This window comes from Hippoglossus stenolepis, chromosome 10, assembly GCF_022539355.2.
Source record: "Hippoglossus stenolepis isolate QCI-W04-F060 chromosome 10, HSTE1.2, whole genome shotgun sequence".
NCBI classification, from domain to species: Eukaryota; Metazoa; Chordata; class Actinopteri; order Pleuronectiformes; family Pleuronectidae; genus Hippoglossus; species Hippoglossus stenolepis.
The window spans coordinates 14,056,011-14,072,430 of NC_061492.1; the positions used below are offsets into that span (position 1 = coordinate 14,056,011).

Genomic DNA, 16,420 nt, shown 5'->3' on the forward strand with positions numbered 1-16,420 from the left:
ACACATGCACCTCTCCCAGCATCTCCATTTGTCTAGTTTGTATATGTGAGGTTCCAGGGATCACGCAGAGCTTCAGCGGTGGGTGGCGGTGGATTCCACAAAGATTACAACATTTTACAAGCTACTTAAATAAAATGTATATCTCATGAAGTAAAATAACCACATTTACATTTGTCCCTCTCACTTCATGGGTAATTCTGACCGGCTTTTTTTTTAATTCGATCATATACACATGGTGAAAGGTCACTTTGATTGTTATCCGATCAGCTGATGGGTGGAGTAAAAGTCTGGTCAGCTCGTTCCAAGTGGCTGTAAATACCCAGGGGATCGGTCAGACTGCCCAAATAATGAATGAACTTGTGGAGCAGCGGGTTAGTCCTGTGGGAGGAAGCCTGGAGTTATCTCACTGATTTTGAGCGGAGGAAACGAAGGATCCTGAAACCTTTAGTGTTTCTCCAGTTCTTTCCACTTGGAACGACAGTGACAGGTTGTTTGTATTCATTTGTGCGCCTTTTTTTCTGCGTTTTGAGATATTTTAAGTACGGTGCTGAGGTGCCGGAGGAATTCTTTATCCTCCCAGTGCGCTTATAGCCGAAGCAGACCATGGGTGATAACGCTGGCACCACTCAGGACGGGAGCGCACGGGAAAAGGAGGCGCATGACGGTCCACCTTTGGGAGGCAGGGGACCAGCACCACCGGACGGGAGCGCACGGGACTCGAAGCTGCATGATGGTCTCCCCTTGAGCGGCAGAGGACCAGGACCAGGAGAGGACCACGTTGAGTGCAGCAACATCCCAAACGGCGACAGCGGCCCCGCGGCCACCACGCGTCTGTACAAGAGGCGCTGGTTGGTCGTGTTCCTGTTCAGCGCGTACTCCCTGAGCAACGCGTACCAATGGATCCAGTACGGCATCATCAGCAACATCCTCATGAAGTTCTACAATGTGGACGCCTTCGCGATAGACTGGCTGTCCATGGTCTTCATGCTCACCTACATCCCCTTCATCTTCCCGGTCACCTGGCTCCTGGATAAGAAAGGGCTGCGCGTCACGGCGCTGCTGGCCAACGCGCTCAACTGCGCCGGGACATGGATCAAGGTGGCCAGTGCCAGGCCCGACCTGTTCGGCGTGACCATGCTCGGGCAGTTTACCAGTTCCCTGGCCCAGGTCTTCATCCTCGGGATGCCCTCCCGCCTGGCGTCGGTGTGGTTCGGCGCGGACGAGGTTTCCACCGCCTGCTCCATTGGAGTTTTTGGGAATCAGGTGAGTGGATAAAGTGTAGCTGCAGTAGATACTTTGGTTTGATTTGTTTTAGTCCCATAAATAAAATCTCACTGAAATGTTTTAATGTCCACTTTTAATCACATTAGAAGTCAGAAACTTGTTCACATAAACCCATGGCCGGATTAACCTCTCATGGGACAAGTGGGCTGTTTGCCAAAGGGCCCCAGCTGACCACCTCTCATCGCTCCACTCTGATGAAAAGCAGAGGACCTGGAGCCTTTTAGGGTCCCTGCAGGTCTGGGAGCATAATCAATGACCTTGTCAGGACCGGTAGACCTGGGGACCAAAGCCTGGTCCTAAGGAGGCAGAAACTCATTTCTGAGCTCATGGTTAAGGTTTTGGTTAAGCTGTGCACAATGAATGGAAGTCAGTGCAATGTCTTAATAAGGATAGCTGTGGAAACCTGTGTGTGTGTGTGTGTGAGAGAGAGATAATGTGTCTGTGTGTGTGTGTGTGTGTGTGTGTGTGTGCTGATGTGGTAGAGCTTATAAAAAATATTCACAGCTGCTTTGCCTTGAACAAGCTTATCAGGATTTTCAACAAACATCACATCCTAGTACATTTCAAGCCAACACACACTGAGGCAGAAATGGGTTCATCCCAAATACAAAACAACCGCATGGGACAGCACAGGAGTCCACCTACATCTAAAGGACAAGGGACATTCATTTGAAGACAACAATGTCCACATTTTGGCCAGGGAAGACAGATGGTTTGAAAGAGGAGTGAAGGAAGCCATCTATGTCATAGGCCCGAACAGCCAAATGTACTTGAATTCATGTTTCTGCAGAAAAAAATGGTATATTACATTATTGGATTTTAATACTGGTACATGAATAATTCAGAAGGATTTTCCTGTTGTAGCTGGTCAAGGTGGAGCTATTTCTATCAGTCAGTGATTCTCAACCCAGGGGTCGAGCCCTGGGTCGAAACCCAAGGATCACAGAGATAAATCAGAGGAGCAAATGATTAATAGGGTACAAAAGAATTAACATTCTATGCTGTGCTAATATGCATTTATGGATATATTTACCTCTTTGGGCCTCAAAGCTTTAGTGTGAAAAGGAGTGACAAAAAGCTGCAGCATCTGGTTTAATCTTTAACAAAGGATAACATTTTATAAACTCATAAATTTTTTTATACATGTGAAAAATCAAATCAAGTTTAGGTACATAGCCCAATTAAAAACAAGCGCAGCTGACCTGTGCTGTAAAAATAGATACAGTGTGAAATACAATAAAAGAATCAAATTGTATAACATGGACTGGTATAAAATACCATGTAATAAAATAAAAAACGGTAACTTGAGGTATCTCGGTAATTGTAGTGAAGTAAAAATTACAATATTTAAAGAAAAAAATACAATATTTAACCATGCTGTAGCATAAAAAAAATACAGGAAAAGAGTCAAATAAACCTATACTAAAATAAATATATAAAATCAGCAGCTTAAGTTACCAGGGTAATTGTAATGGAGTAAAAATAAAGTGCGAAATACAAGAAAAGAGTCAAATATAATAACATAGACTATACTCTTAAATAAAATGAAAACCAGTAACTTAAGTTACCTGGGCAATTGTAGTGGAGTCGAAATGACAATATTTATTCTCTGAAATCAAGTGAAGTAAAAGAAAAGTTGAAGACTTGCAGTTTATTCATGTTACAAAAACTGTATGGACGCTTTTCCCCCAGGGCACTTTTTAAAGTACTGCTTTGGGCTGCAGATAACCTGAAACACAGGGAGCTTTATTTACCGAGGGGAAGTTGTCCGTCGTCTTGGAACTTGTTTGTTTTGCTGGTGGAAAATGAATGAGGGGAAATGACGTGTCGACTGAGGATCTCGCCACCTTCTGCTGGTGGAGGGCAGTGATCCAGTTTGCACTCATAGACCGGGGCTGTAATGTGAATGGAGGCGGGCTGCAGGTAAACACACGGCTCTTCTCACTTTGTTTCTTTGTTTGTTAGTTTGAGTGACACGTTTTTACTGCGAGAACAGCAGGTGTTTATTTATAGCTCAGTTGTTGACATGAGTTTGCGTTATGACCAGTTTGTCTGCTCTTATTCACGCTTTTATTTTCGCCGTTTTTAGCGGAAGTAGCTGCCAACGAGGCGATCTGTGCCTAACAACTACTGCGTCTGTGCTTTACTAAACTACAGTATAACGTATAAACACACAGGCACGACGCTGCGCACGCGCTTTGTTTTCGTGTGGACACGTGAGATTACAGGACGTTAAGTGTATCTGGGGTTTGTAGTTTAAAAATAATGTCGGTGGTGACGGTTCTCCCTTTCTCCCTTCACTCCTTCCATTCATGGATCTGCTCCGTGCAGCCAGAGAGACGAGGTGCAGGCAGCAACACCTCACTTACTACTGCCTTCACTGGAAATGTCTAGTCTGTATATACTGTAAGACTGTATACAATGATATAGACTGTACAAATTAAAAACATATCTTTAGATAAACAGATATAACCTATACAAATGACAAATATGCATCTTTATATAGAGGATTAGCCTGTACAAATGACAAATATGCATCTTTAAGATTTAGCCTATACAAATGAAGTATGTATCCTCATACACATTTTATGAGACTCCCCCCACAACAGAAGAGAAAACCAGTCAAGTCAGTGCTCTCCCAGGTTTTTTTATTCATGTAAACATATCAAATTATGAAACATTAACGTGACAACAAACGACTAATGATTTAATGAACAAATTAGGCAGAAACTGTCCGTTATCTTCATCACAACAGCAGAAATGACCAGTAACACTTCCCAGAAGTCATGCTGATGTCTCTAATAACTTGTTTTATAATATTGTCTGAATTTAACGAGCACTTTTCAAACTCCAAGGTACAAAGTGCTTCACAAGGCAGCAAATTAACACAGACAAGTCATAAAATTGTCAGACTTAGAAAGAGATTTTTAAGTTAGATTTAAGACAACTCAAAGGCATTTAAAACACCAATTAACTCAGGAAAGGCTCTCAGATAAAAGTTTGTCTTAAGGAGGGACTTAGAAGAAACGACTGAGTCAGCTGACCTGATTCCCACGATCAGATCCCTCCAGAGTCTCTTATAGCTGTTGCTCATGAAACTTTGTTGAGAATACGAGATGACTCTAAACTAAAATGATCTGAAATCCAGACGATCATTTTGTTGAGTATCCATACCTTTGATCAATTATGTTAACCAAGAATTGTCCGAAGTATAACACAGTACTAATGCTCTGTGAAGATAAAACATATTTTCAGAGAAAAAATGGACAACATGACCCAGTTTCCACTACGGTTGAATAATAACTAGGTATTTTATGCCATAGATGTTATCACCATCTCAGCATCAGCACCACATATTTAACCTCTTCAGCACGTCAATAGGCTCAATCAAACATGTCATTATCTTATCCTATTATGTCACATCAGTCTGTGTATGTTATCTTTAGGAACATGGACCGAGGTCAGAGGTCACAGCTTTCTCTCTCTCTCTAGGCTCAGATACTTATATATATATATATATGTCCATTGAATATTATAAAACCAATGTTTGTGGAAAAATTAAGACATTATGTCATGTAATGTAGAATATGCTATATGAGTTTAAACTCGGGGAGACCTCATGTGATCAGTTATCACAGTGGCTTTCCTCCTATGGCAATGCTTCTTTTGTTACTACACAGTACGGAAGGCCGGGCAGTGATTGTACCCTCAGATGAGTCTACTGATATTCCTGCCTGCACATCTTACATGTCAAATTTTGTATATATTATTTACCCATGGCAGGAAACAGAAAAACTATTTATTATATTATTATTTAATATTTGTGGGTGGTGTGGTTAATCATCACAGTAGTACAGGCCTGGCAGAACCCAGCCAGGAAACATATGAAGTGTCCTGCAAGTAATAAGCTGCATAAATTACTTATTTTTGTTATATATTCAAATCTACGACTCCCACACTTACTATCTAATGTGGAAGTGGATGCTTAAAATGCTCTAATTAGTGTTTATGTAACCAGCTTCTTAATTGAACCATCGTCAGGGCTGCCATGTGGGGAAGCTTTAGACGGATGATGTTATATAAAGTGATTTTGCATAAGTAAATCCAATTTATGAAGCTGAAGCATAAACACTTTGATAACTGGTCTTCAGACTGCGGTGAGCAATCACTCACAAGATGCTTCCTCCTAACGGCCACAGCAAGAAAGCATTCAGCTAGTGTAATGGCTTTTATTATAGATCATAATTACATAAGTAATACAGATTGATAATATACTGATACATTTTTTTATCTGTAGCACTATGAGTTAGGGTGATAAATGTATAATGCAGCAGATTTATTCTTATAGTTTCTTGTATTTGCACAGGACTGCATCTACTGCACCTCACAGAAGTCATTTGGGATGCATTTCTGCCAACCACAAACATTTTAAGCAGTTTTTCAAACTTGAAATATAACAACTACTGGACACATTACCACGATACATGGTGGGAGGATGTTGAATGAGTCAGGGAAGAACCAATACAACTTTGGTGCGGATCAGGGGGCAGATCCAGGAATATTTTTTTTCCCCTTTCCTTAGCTGTGACAAATTTTTACAGTTTTGTTGAAATTTGTTTATTCTGCTCAGTCATAAAAACATTTACACAATTCATTGCCCAGTCCCTTCCCCACAATAAGCACATACATTCTCTCAAATTTTGTGAGGGTAGGCGCTGCAACTCAAGTTTCATAAGAAATACAGATTGTTGAACTACTGTTAATATTTCAATCTTTGTTCCTATAAATTGATGGGATGGCGTCATAACTGTATAATGCAGCAGATTTATACTTTCTTATAGTTGCACAGGACTGCAAGTTCACAGACATCGATTGAGGTGTATTTTTCTAAGCACAAACAATTGCCTTGGACGTCTCCTTGTTGTCTTTGCTGAGCGGCAGACTTTAGATCCTGTTTACACATGCAACCTTGCGTGTGTGTGTGTGTCATGTGCCTATAGGTTTAACAATAAAATCGAATTACCGTCCTGGGCTGTCCCACCTTAGTCTCACACTCTGGGCAACAGCTGCCAAGCGAAACATGATGCCATGACAGGCTGGAAGGAGGAGTTTAAAGCCAAAAGAGAACAAAATGTCACATGATTTATGAGAGCAGGCTGGCGTGCGTTCAGTCCGTCAGGTGTAAGGGTATGTGTCGACAGGGATCATTGATTTCCAACACCGCTCATTATTTTTAAACTGCACCCCAGATCCACCTGAGCAATATATATCCACTTTAAGCTCAGCAGACAAACCTGGGTCCGAGCAGTATTCAGGAAATACCTGCTGGGTGGGAGGGGCAGATCAGGTTAGCACCCACACACACACACACACACACACACACACACACACACACACACACACACACACACACACACACACACACACACACACACACAGAGAAATATTTGCTCTTCCTTCCAGCTATTAAGTGCCACAGAAGATTGAAGAGTTTCAGTGGGAGCAACATGAGCGTTGAGGATGATCTTCCTCACGAGCGGATAGACGAGGCCAGGGATCATGACTGGTCCCCGACGAGAAGCAGAAAAACGACACTGGGAGAGTTCAGCCACCACCTGCATCTGGGTGACAGCTTCGACACCCTGGAGACGGCGCTCCTGGACACCGCTCAGCTCCACCCGCTCATGGAGACCAAGCTGTACAAGCGGCGCTGGGTCATGCTGCTCGTCTTCAGCGCCTACTCCATGAGCAATGCCTTCATGTGGCTGCAGTACAGCATCATCGGCGACATCTTCATGCGCTTCTACGGCATCGATTCCCTCGCCAGCGACTGGCTCTCCATGATCTACTTCCTCACCTACATCCCCCTCATCCTGCCTGTCATGTGGCTGCTGGACAACCGGGGCATCAGGGACGTGGTGGTGGTGGGGTCGGCCTTCAACTGCATCGGGGCTTGGATCAAGACGAGCACGGCGGACCCCGACATGTTCGCCATGACTTTCTTTGGCCAGTTTGTGTGTTCGGTGGCCACGGTTTGCATCCTGGGCATCCCATCCAGACTGGCGTCCCTGTGGTTTGGGCCGCAGGAGGTGTCCACCGCCTGTTCCATTGGCGTTCTTGGAAACCAGGTGTGTCACTGTGTGTACCTGCTGGACTCAGAGCATCTTGTGTTGTGTGAGTTTAGTGTTCTGCAAGCCTCCTTGTATTTGATCTGAACGGCGTTGGGCTAAATAGAGGCAGCTACATGTCACGTGTGCCATGTTTGATGCGTGACTCAGCCTCACTGCTTATGGCTTGTTTTTCCAAACTTCTTCCTGAGTCAGCAGGTTATTAATATCTCTCTTTGCCAGGGGAGAAAACTTATGGCTTCAAACAACAGAGAGAAGAGTCTTAGAGACGAGACGCTCACTAATTTGCAGAACCAAGCACTCATAACATGCTTACACTGTTAGTTTCAGGGTTTCTCACAGACAGTTGGCATGTGGCGCATTGCATGTTCGTTTTTAAAAAAAAATCTGCTGTGTATTGGTTTTAGCTCATAGTTTCGTTTCAGGAAGTAATTTGCTTGGGCTTGTTTAGTTACTTAGTTTGATACACACGCACACGCACACACACACACACACACACACACACACACACACACACACACAGGTAGATGAAGCAAATACAGCTGAATGTAGTTCTATTAAGAGGGTTATTTACTTTGTTTCTGGACTTAAAAGGAATAGTTCACCTACAAATGAAAATTCACTCCCTATCTACTCACCACTGTGCCGATGGAGGGGGTGTGTGATGTGTTTGAGTCCACAAAACACTGCTGGAGTTTCAGTGTAGCAGAGGAATCCAAAACAACTGAAGATACTAGGGGCTTATCTTCAGACGTGAAAAAACAACAGATACAAAACACAACATGCCTCCATACTGCTCCTGTGGTGTCATCCAAGTGGTCCACAAGTCATTTACACCGTGTTTTAAAGCCTAAAGGTCCGCTGATATCTTCCAACGCGGTGCATTCAGGGACCGTCAGAAATGCTAACGTCCTAGCTTAGCCACTTCTGGTGGACTTTTAGGCGTGAAACACGGTGTAAATGACCTCGTTTCTAGTCGAATATGAATGTCAGGGCTTGTGGACCACTTGGATGACACCACAGGAGCAGTATGGAGGCATGTTGTGTTTTTTATCTGTTGTTTTTTCACGTCTGAAGATAAGCCCCTAATATCTTCAGTTGTATTGGATTCGGCTGCTACACTGTTTACCCCTAAAACTCCAGCAGTGTTTTGTGGACTCAACCACTTCACACACCCCCCTCCATCGGCACAGTGGTGAGTAGATAGGGAGTGAATTTTCATTTTAAATCATTTCTCATGTATCTGTACTTGACTTAAAGCAGATTTGTTGTCAGGCACTTTTCACTTTTACTCCACTACATACATCAGCAAATATCTGTACTTTCTACTACATTTATACAATGTACTGCATTACATGTTCACATTTTATATTTTTAAAAGTAACTAATAACAAAAAACAGAACTAGTCCACTGATCCAATCAGAGCAGAAGTACTCACTGGTGAAGAAAATCCAAAATGGATTTGGAAGAGACCACCGCAGACACTCAACCATAATAATGAACTTAGTGACTGTTGCAATGGGGAATAGGCTGCACTCAGCAAGTACTTTTACTTTTAACACTTTAAGAATATTTTAAAGCAAGCACTTGCTTACTTATACTCAAGTACTTAGGACTTGAGTATAATGTCCACCACTGGTGTGTGTGTGTGTGTGTACTCCTAACCAGGGGGTTTGCAGGGGACTTTTACTGTTTGAAATGTCCACTTCTGAACAAGCTCCTACATTTTTACAACATATGTTTAAGTCACTAAGTCGCCTGAAACCTAAAGTCATATATGTAATGTTTCTTCTACCTCATCGGGACTAATCACAGCAGCAGAGTGAAACACAGTTTTAAGATTGAATATAATCTGGAGCAATTTCCATAGGGAATAATTTGGCTTTGTAATCCGGTTCACCTCTCAATTTGTCCTTCTGTACATGCCAATGAAAACAGTCAGTGTATGCTGCGAAAGCACAACAGTTCCTATTTAACAGGATATATATACGGTTCCCCTGTGATCCCACCACCATCTGTAACACGATGCATAAACAGAGACCGCTGAAGGACATCCAACCCCTCTGATGTTCTTTTAACTCTGAAGCTAAACAGTTTTTCTTTCTGCATTTGAAGTGTGTCCTCTCTCACCTGCACCAGGCCAAACACTGCATGCCGGTCATTGTCACACATGTTCTTGTTGTGTGTTTTAGTCCCACTCCCCGCTGCTTAAAACAAAGGGACACATTGTTGTTGATGTTTTTCTTGCTCACCACGACTTTATTCCTTTTGGCTCGGATGTCCTCGATCTGATACTTCCAAGTTTTCAGGATGAAGTAGTTCACATATTCTCTCTTTGGGTGTTTAGATATGGTTTGTGTTAACAAAAAATAGGCAGGTTTTCCATGAAGGCCTGTGAAGCTTTGAAGATCAAAGAGTTTAACTGTTTTGGTGGTAGAATAACTAAAATATGCTTTTTCTATTTTTAACAAGTTATCAGGGCTCCGTCTTCTCATCTAAGATGCATAAATAGTTGCACAGTGTGTTTTCTTTGCTGTGAACACAGCAGATGTGTGACAGTGATTGAGGAAATTGACTCTCCTGTGATTCTTTTGTAAAAATCTTTTAAAGCTTTTAGGGCAAAATGACCAAGAGGCAAGTTAACGATTGCTTAAGTAGCTGATCTTTGATAAATAGCGTCAATAAAGCAAAGTGTTAACAGTGTCTGTAAGGTTGTAGACGAGAGAGTAACGGGTGCAGATCTATAAATCATGGGGATTCTAAACTTCGCGTTGGACTGAAGAGGTCTGATGCACAGTATCTGTAATTATTGCTCACTTCAGACACTCATCACTGGGTTGTTCCTCCTGCAGGAACCCGTCGGGGGGTTGTTAGGAGCTGAGAAGTCAGACATGCGTTATAGCGTTATATACCAGGTGTCTTGGTCCATTTCAGAAGGACAGTGCATACCTCCGCCAAACAACACCAAATTTCTCACACTCATATCTGTCTCCTAAATGTACCTTATTCTTTTCATCAAGATCCAACATCCTGGGAAATCAGTGAAAATGTCAAAGACACGTAATGTAAAAAAACATGCTGGAACCACCTGCCTGATCCGCATACACACACCAAATTTGAATGGGTGCTTCCCTGACCCACACCACACTCTTCCACCAAGTTTCATGGTAATCCGTCTAGTGGTTTTGTCATAATCCTGCTAACTGGATGGAGCCAGTTAGCCGAGGCTAGCTCTCTGTATTCAGTTTGCTCTGCTTTAACCTTATGTTTAACAGACAGACATGAGAGGGGTGTCATTCTTCTTTTCCAAATCTCAGCAAGAACGTAAAGGTATTTCACAAACTCTCTGACATGTGTAAAAAATAAGCAATATACAGTATGCATAAACTTCTGATGATTTACTGATGATCTGCTGGTATACCATCACTCAGACAGATGTCCAGGATTCAAATGACAGTTAGATGTGAACTTTTGCAGCATCAAATCATTCAAGAAGTGCACACTTTAACATTTCTCTTTTTTATTTCAACTTACTTTAACTACTGTTTTTAATTAAATGTACATATCTGTGTATTTGTGTGTATGTAGTTGTCAGCTGAAGGTACAGGGTCATTTTTTAATTTTATTTATCACCTCTCGCCTGCAGATGGGTATCGCCATCGGGTTCCTGATCCCGCCCATCCTCGTGCCTAATGTGGACGACATGGATGAGCTGGCGCACTACATCAGAATCATGTTCTACATCAGCGCCGGAGTGGCCACCTTCATCTTCGTCCTGGTGGTGATCGGTAAGTCTTCGAGGCAAGATGATGATGATGCTGATGCTGATGCTCTTGTCCCCGGGCTCACTGAGTGGGTATATAGGAGCTGTCAGGGCTCTTCACTCACTCACTCAGCCATGCAGTAATAGCCCACTGCAAGTCCCCTCCAATGTCAGACAGCTCCCACAGTCATGGTTGGGAAAATACATGACGCAGATAAAGATATCTTGACAGTTTGTGGTTTCCAGTGGTCGAGACCATGACAAAGCTGTTACCTCACCTCCCTTTGTCCCTCACAGTAATGCTAATCAGGTTTGACATTTTAATTGGCATTGCAATGATATTTTTGTTTGATTATAGCACCAATAGTTTTCTAGAATAAGTTCCTCAACATTAAATTTCATTGTTTGACACAGTTTCATTCATTCTTCCATGGCCGAGCCTCTCATCTCATCATTGTGCTCCAGCACTGCTGGAAGGCTGAATCTCCCTGAGACGTGCTTTCTCCCATGAGCTCCGCAGCGTTACAGGCCACTAGATGAGCAGCTGCGGTAATTGCTGTAATTGTCCAACTTCTGAAGAGATGTGTTCGGACACGCAGGGAGTCAGGAGTGTTTTATGAAATCATCCTCTCGCCCCCTCAGCTCTGTTAAATCCTCCTTTTCACCTCCGTGAAGGACTAAAAGTCGCCGACAGGGAGAGAAACATGGTGAAACTTCTCTGTTTATTTCTGGAAGATGCTCAGTGGCTCAGAAAAAAAAGATACTTGATCTTCAGTCCCAGCTTTGACCCTATGTGAGGACACAGGTTGGCGAGTTAGAGTTTCTCTCTGTGATCAGTGGAATCAATTTAATGGGGGTCAGATCCTTTTTTAGACTGAACCTGTCGCTTTGTGGATTTAAAAAACCCACAAATGGATCCACAGTGAGCACACATGGATTCCATAATTAACCTTTGCCGGTAAAAGTCCACAAAAGGCCACCACAATAAACCCAGCGCTGACTATATATATAAATATATTACATATAAAGATGGATGACATGACAGCTCCCAAAAGTGAAGCTAAAGCATCCCACCTCCTCTATGTTAGTGGATGGGACAGGGACCAAACTACCCGCTCTACCTCCTGAGCCACAAACGCGGGATCACTGCCAGATACTGAGGGTGTGTATCAAGGCTGTGATAACAACGTTAATTAGATCAGATAAGATAAGACAATCTAGGGACATTACAAGATGTGGTAACATTCTATTCAGAGACCATACTATTCTCTGTCAACAGATTAAAAAATTGGTTACACAATTACAAAGCTGATACAATTAGGTTGAGGTCTCAGGAAGGAGACAAAAACACAAACAATTTGAATAGAGTCAGAAACAAATCAATAAAATTAGGTCATTGTCGGTGATAGTGCAAATGTTATGGAGACTGAAATATCTAATCTCCAGAGGAATGTCCAGCCCCGGCCTCCTGTCATGTAAACACACCCCACCATCACTATGGGCTTTTGACCCCCAGCCAGTGTCTGTAAGAGCTGATAGGAGACACTATTCCACATTTCTCTCCCTCAGATTATAATGTTTTATATTCTAAATATTCGCATTAACCTCCTGGAATCTGTGTTTCCCAGTGTTTCAGGAGAAACCAGAGATCCCTCCCACTCAGGCCCAGGCTCAGGCCCGGAACGTGCACCCGGACGAGTACTCGTACAAGGCTTCCATCATGAGGCTGCTGTGCAACAAGCCCTTCATGCTGCTGGTGCTCAGCTACGGTGAGTCTCCCCCTGCTAACAAAGGAAACAGTATTATGGTATTATGGTATATGGTATATGGTATATGGTATATGGTATGATGGTATGATGACAGTTTCAGCGCACTACTTTCTATCATTTGATGGCTCCAGAGGGTAAATCTTTCCTCTCACAGCTGATTCACATACATCATACAATCTCTTATATGATTTAAGTAAGTTGTAACACTCTAACTCTTCAAAACTACTAAATTGAACAGCCTATAGCAGGGGTGTCAAACTCAAATACACAGTGGGCCGAAATTAAAAAATTGCTACAAGTCAAGGGCCAGACGGGTTCAACGTTTATTGAAAACTTATTGAAAGAACCTTAGTGCACATATTGAACCTGGAACTAACAAGGCCTATAGAGTATTGCCTATAAAACAACATTAATTATGAAATAAATGAAATAAAAATAATAAATAATACATAAATAAATAAAAATAAAAGTAATAAAATCAGTTTCATTAATTGCTTATGGCTCTATCTGCAGTTTTTCCAGAGTAATTTCAAGTGAAAACATTTTCTACAGGCAAACAACAGCAACAAAAATAATTTACTTCAAAGAAAAATCAAATGTCCTGTAGTAGCAAGAGAAAAAAAATGCAAAAATGAAACTGTGATGACACGGCCCCGCCCCTGAAGCTGCAGGTTGAGCGCATTCAGGTGGCTCGTGATGTCACACAGAAACGCCACTTCACACAGAAACGTTTTATTTCGGAGCTCTGTTGTGCCTTTCCCTTTGCTTTCCATGAACTCACAGATCTCCTCACGCAACTGGAAAAATCTTTCCAGCACCTTTCCCTGGCTTAGCCATCGCACCTCTGTGTGATAGGGCAAGTCACCACGTTCTGTACTTAACTCCTCCAGAAAAGACATGAACTGGCGGTGATTTAAACCTTTGGCTCTGATAAAGTTAACCGCTAATGTTATGATGCTCATCACATGTTCCATTTTCAAGGCTTTGCCACACAACGACTCCTGGTGTATGATGCAGTGATAAGCCGTCAAGTCACTTGTGACGTTTTCCTCCTTCATCTTTTCTCGGATCCTCCCCACCAATCCACTCTTTTGACCGCACATCGCAGGCGCTCCATCTGTTGTCAGTCCCACAAGTTTATCCCACGGCAGCCCCATTTTATCTACACATCTGGACACCTCTTCAAAGAGATCTTTCCCCGTAGTTCTGCCATGCATTGGGTGTAATCCCCAAAACACTTCTGTTACGCACAGGCTTGAGTCCACTCCACGGATGAAAATTGACAGCTGGGCAGTATCAGAAGTGTCGGTGCTCTCATCCGCAGCAAGGGAGTATGCGATGAAATCTTTTCCCTTTCCCACAAGCTGTTGTTGGAGATTGGCAGCAAGGTGACGCACACGGTCAGCAACGGTGTTTCGGCTTAGGCTCACATTTAAAAATGCTTGCCTTTTTTCTGGGCACACGGCGTCGCAAACTTTAATCATGCAGTTTTTGACAAATTCCCCCTCGGTAAAGGGCCGGGCTGATTTTGCAACCTCTGCTGCCACAATAAAACTGGCCTTAACAGCAGCCTCGCTTTGTGATTTGGCTTTAGTGAACATAGCCTGCTGTGACACCAGACTTCTTTTTAACTCCTCTACCTTCTGTAGCCTGTGTGTCGTGTCCAGATGCTTGTATCTGTCTTGGTGCTTCGTTTCATACTGTCTTCTTATGCTGTATTCTTTCATTACAGCCACACTGTCTCCGCACAGAAGACACACAGCTTTGCCCTTTACATCCGCGAACATATACTGTGCCTCCCACCTGTCTTGAAAACTCCTGTTTTCAAATTCCACCTTTCGTTTAGCCATTTTTTGGGGAGAGGGATAGTTGAAAGTTGACACAAGTGGTATGTAATACAGACTGTGTGCGGCGTTAAGCGGCCCGCGATTGACGTGCCGACACACGAGCAGTGCATTGTGGGATTTGTAGTATTATGGTGGTGTGTGCGATATACCGGCGGGCCAGCTCTAATAGTAAATAGATTTTATCATGCGGGCCAAAGATAATTCATTCACGGGCTGGATGTGGCCCGCGGGCCTTGAGTTTGACACATGTGGCCTATAGGGTCAAATGAAGGTCACATAAACGGAGTAAGTCCGAGTCAGATTAGTCTCATCATACAATGGTGTTTTTATTATATCGGTGACTATGTTTTACAGGTACAAGAATATTCCAACTATTGACTTCATTCTGAATAGGACGTTATTTCGATTATTTAGAGTATATATGAGTTACTGATAGAATATTCCATTCATAGTCCTGTTTATATGTTACAGAGCATAAATCCCAGCATTAGTTTATATTGAACACAGGGCGTGTGTCACCAAGCACCAGGCTCGGATGTTGTTGCATTATCGAGGTGAAAGGTAAGAAAGAGTTACAGTCATACTTGGTTTGCAGATATGAGGATGTGTCATCAACCCTTCTTCTTGTGCACTGCCCATGTGTAGCTGTGATCTAAAGGTCACTCTGAGATGTCACATTTGTGCTCAAAGGTCACTGTGTAATGATGATAAATTAGAAGAATATTCCTCAACTGATTATTTGGGTTTTAACAGAATTTTGTGTTTATAGGGATGTTTGAACCCAGAAGTGCTGATTGCCATGATTGCTGTATGTGCTCCAGTATAAACTTAAAGGCTACTTGCTGAAGTAACGACACAGTGGCTGCTTCAGACTGGACGTGTGAGGGTGTTTGTGGTATTTTTAGAAGGGTCCCATCTGGACCTTCACCTTCCCTACAGATCTGTTCAGAGTAGAGACTTTTTCCATTTGTTGTCTGCAGGCCTGAACGTCGGCTGCTTCTATGCTGTCTCCACCTTGTTGAACCGGATGATCATCGAACACTATCCTGTAAGTTCCAGTGGAAAAAACCTGCCGACTTACTTATGTCCTTATTTCCAACCAGATGAGCTTTGATCGTGTTTCCCTTTCTGAGGTCATGTCTTTATTCTCTCTCAGTTTCTTCCTCCCTCCCACCACATTTATTCCACGTTTGTGTGACTCACTTCGACACTCGTAGCAATAAAGCTGCCGAGCACATGACTCGGACACAGATTACGGGATTCTCTCACACTGGTTGTTTTGACTGAGAGCTTCCAGGAAAAGATAACTGCAGAATGTAGGTTTCTTCTGTGGCCTGAAAAACCAGACATGTTTCTGCCGTTGTTTTTAATCTCAGGGAGAAGAGGTGAATGCTGGGAGGATCGGTCTGACCATTGTCATTGCCGGCATGGTGGGGTCCCTCATTTGTGGCATTTGGCTGGACAAGACTAAAACCTACAAGTAAGACAAACATGGTTTTATTACTATTCATCTGTGCACTTTGAAAAGCAAAAGCATCACCAAACTGAGTTTACGTTATTACTCCAGTCACTAAGAAGGGACCAAGACTCAGCCAAACTTTCCTTGTAGTTTCTCTTCCTTCCACACT

The 16,420-nt window shown here is 42.8% G+C and overlaps 1 protein-coding gene across 5 annotated transcripts in view; it reads left to right on the forward strand.

The window, feature by feature from the left end:
* The window catches only part of flvcr2a (FLVCR heme transporter 2a), a 26,513-nt gene continuing 10,093 nt past the window's right edge, over nucleotides 1-16,420 (forward strand). Inside the window, exons 1-6 of one of the 5 annotated variants that reach the window (XM_035167854.2) lie at nucleotides 3,099-3,207; nucleotides 6,748-7,412; nucleotides 11,060-11,201; nucleotides 12,805-12,945; nucleotides 15,773-15,840; nucleotides 16,169-16,272. In XM_035167854.2, the coding sequence (XP_035023745.1) occupies nucleotides 6,792-7,412; nucleotides 11,060-11,201; nucleotides 12,805-12,945; nucleotides 15,773-15,840; nucleotides 16,169-16,272 (1,076 nt within the window). In that variant the 5' untranslated portion in view covers nucleotides 3,099-3,207; nucleotides 6,748-6,791. Of the gene's footprint in view, nucleotides 1,264-3,093; nucleotides 3,208-6,687; nucleotides 7,413-11,059; nucleotides 11,202-12,804; nucleotides 12,946-15,772; nucleotides 15,841-16,168; nucleotides 16,273-16,420 lie in introns of those variants that run through there. The other 4 variants (XM_035167853.2, XM_035167852.2, XM_035167855.2 and 1 more) reach the window with 4 other exon arrangements.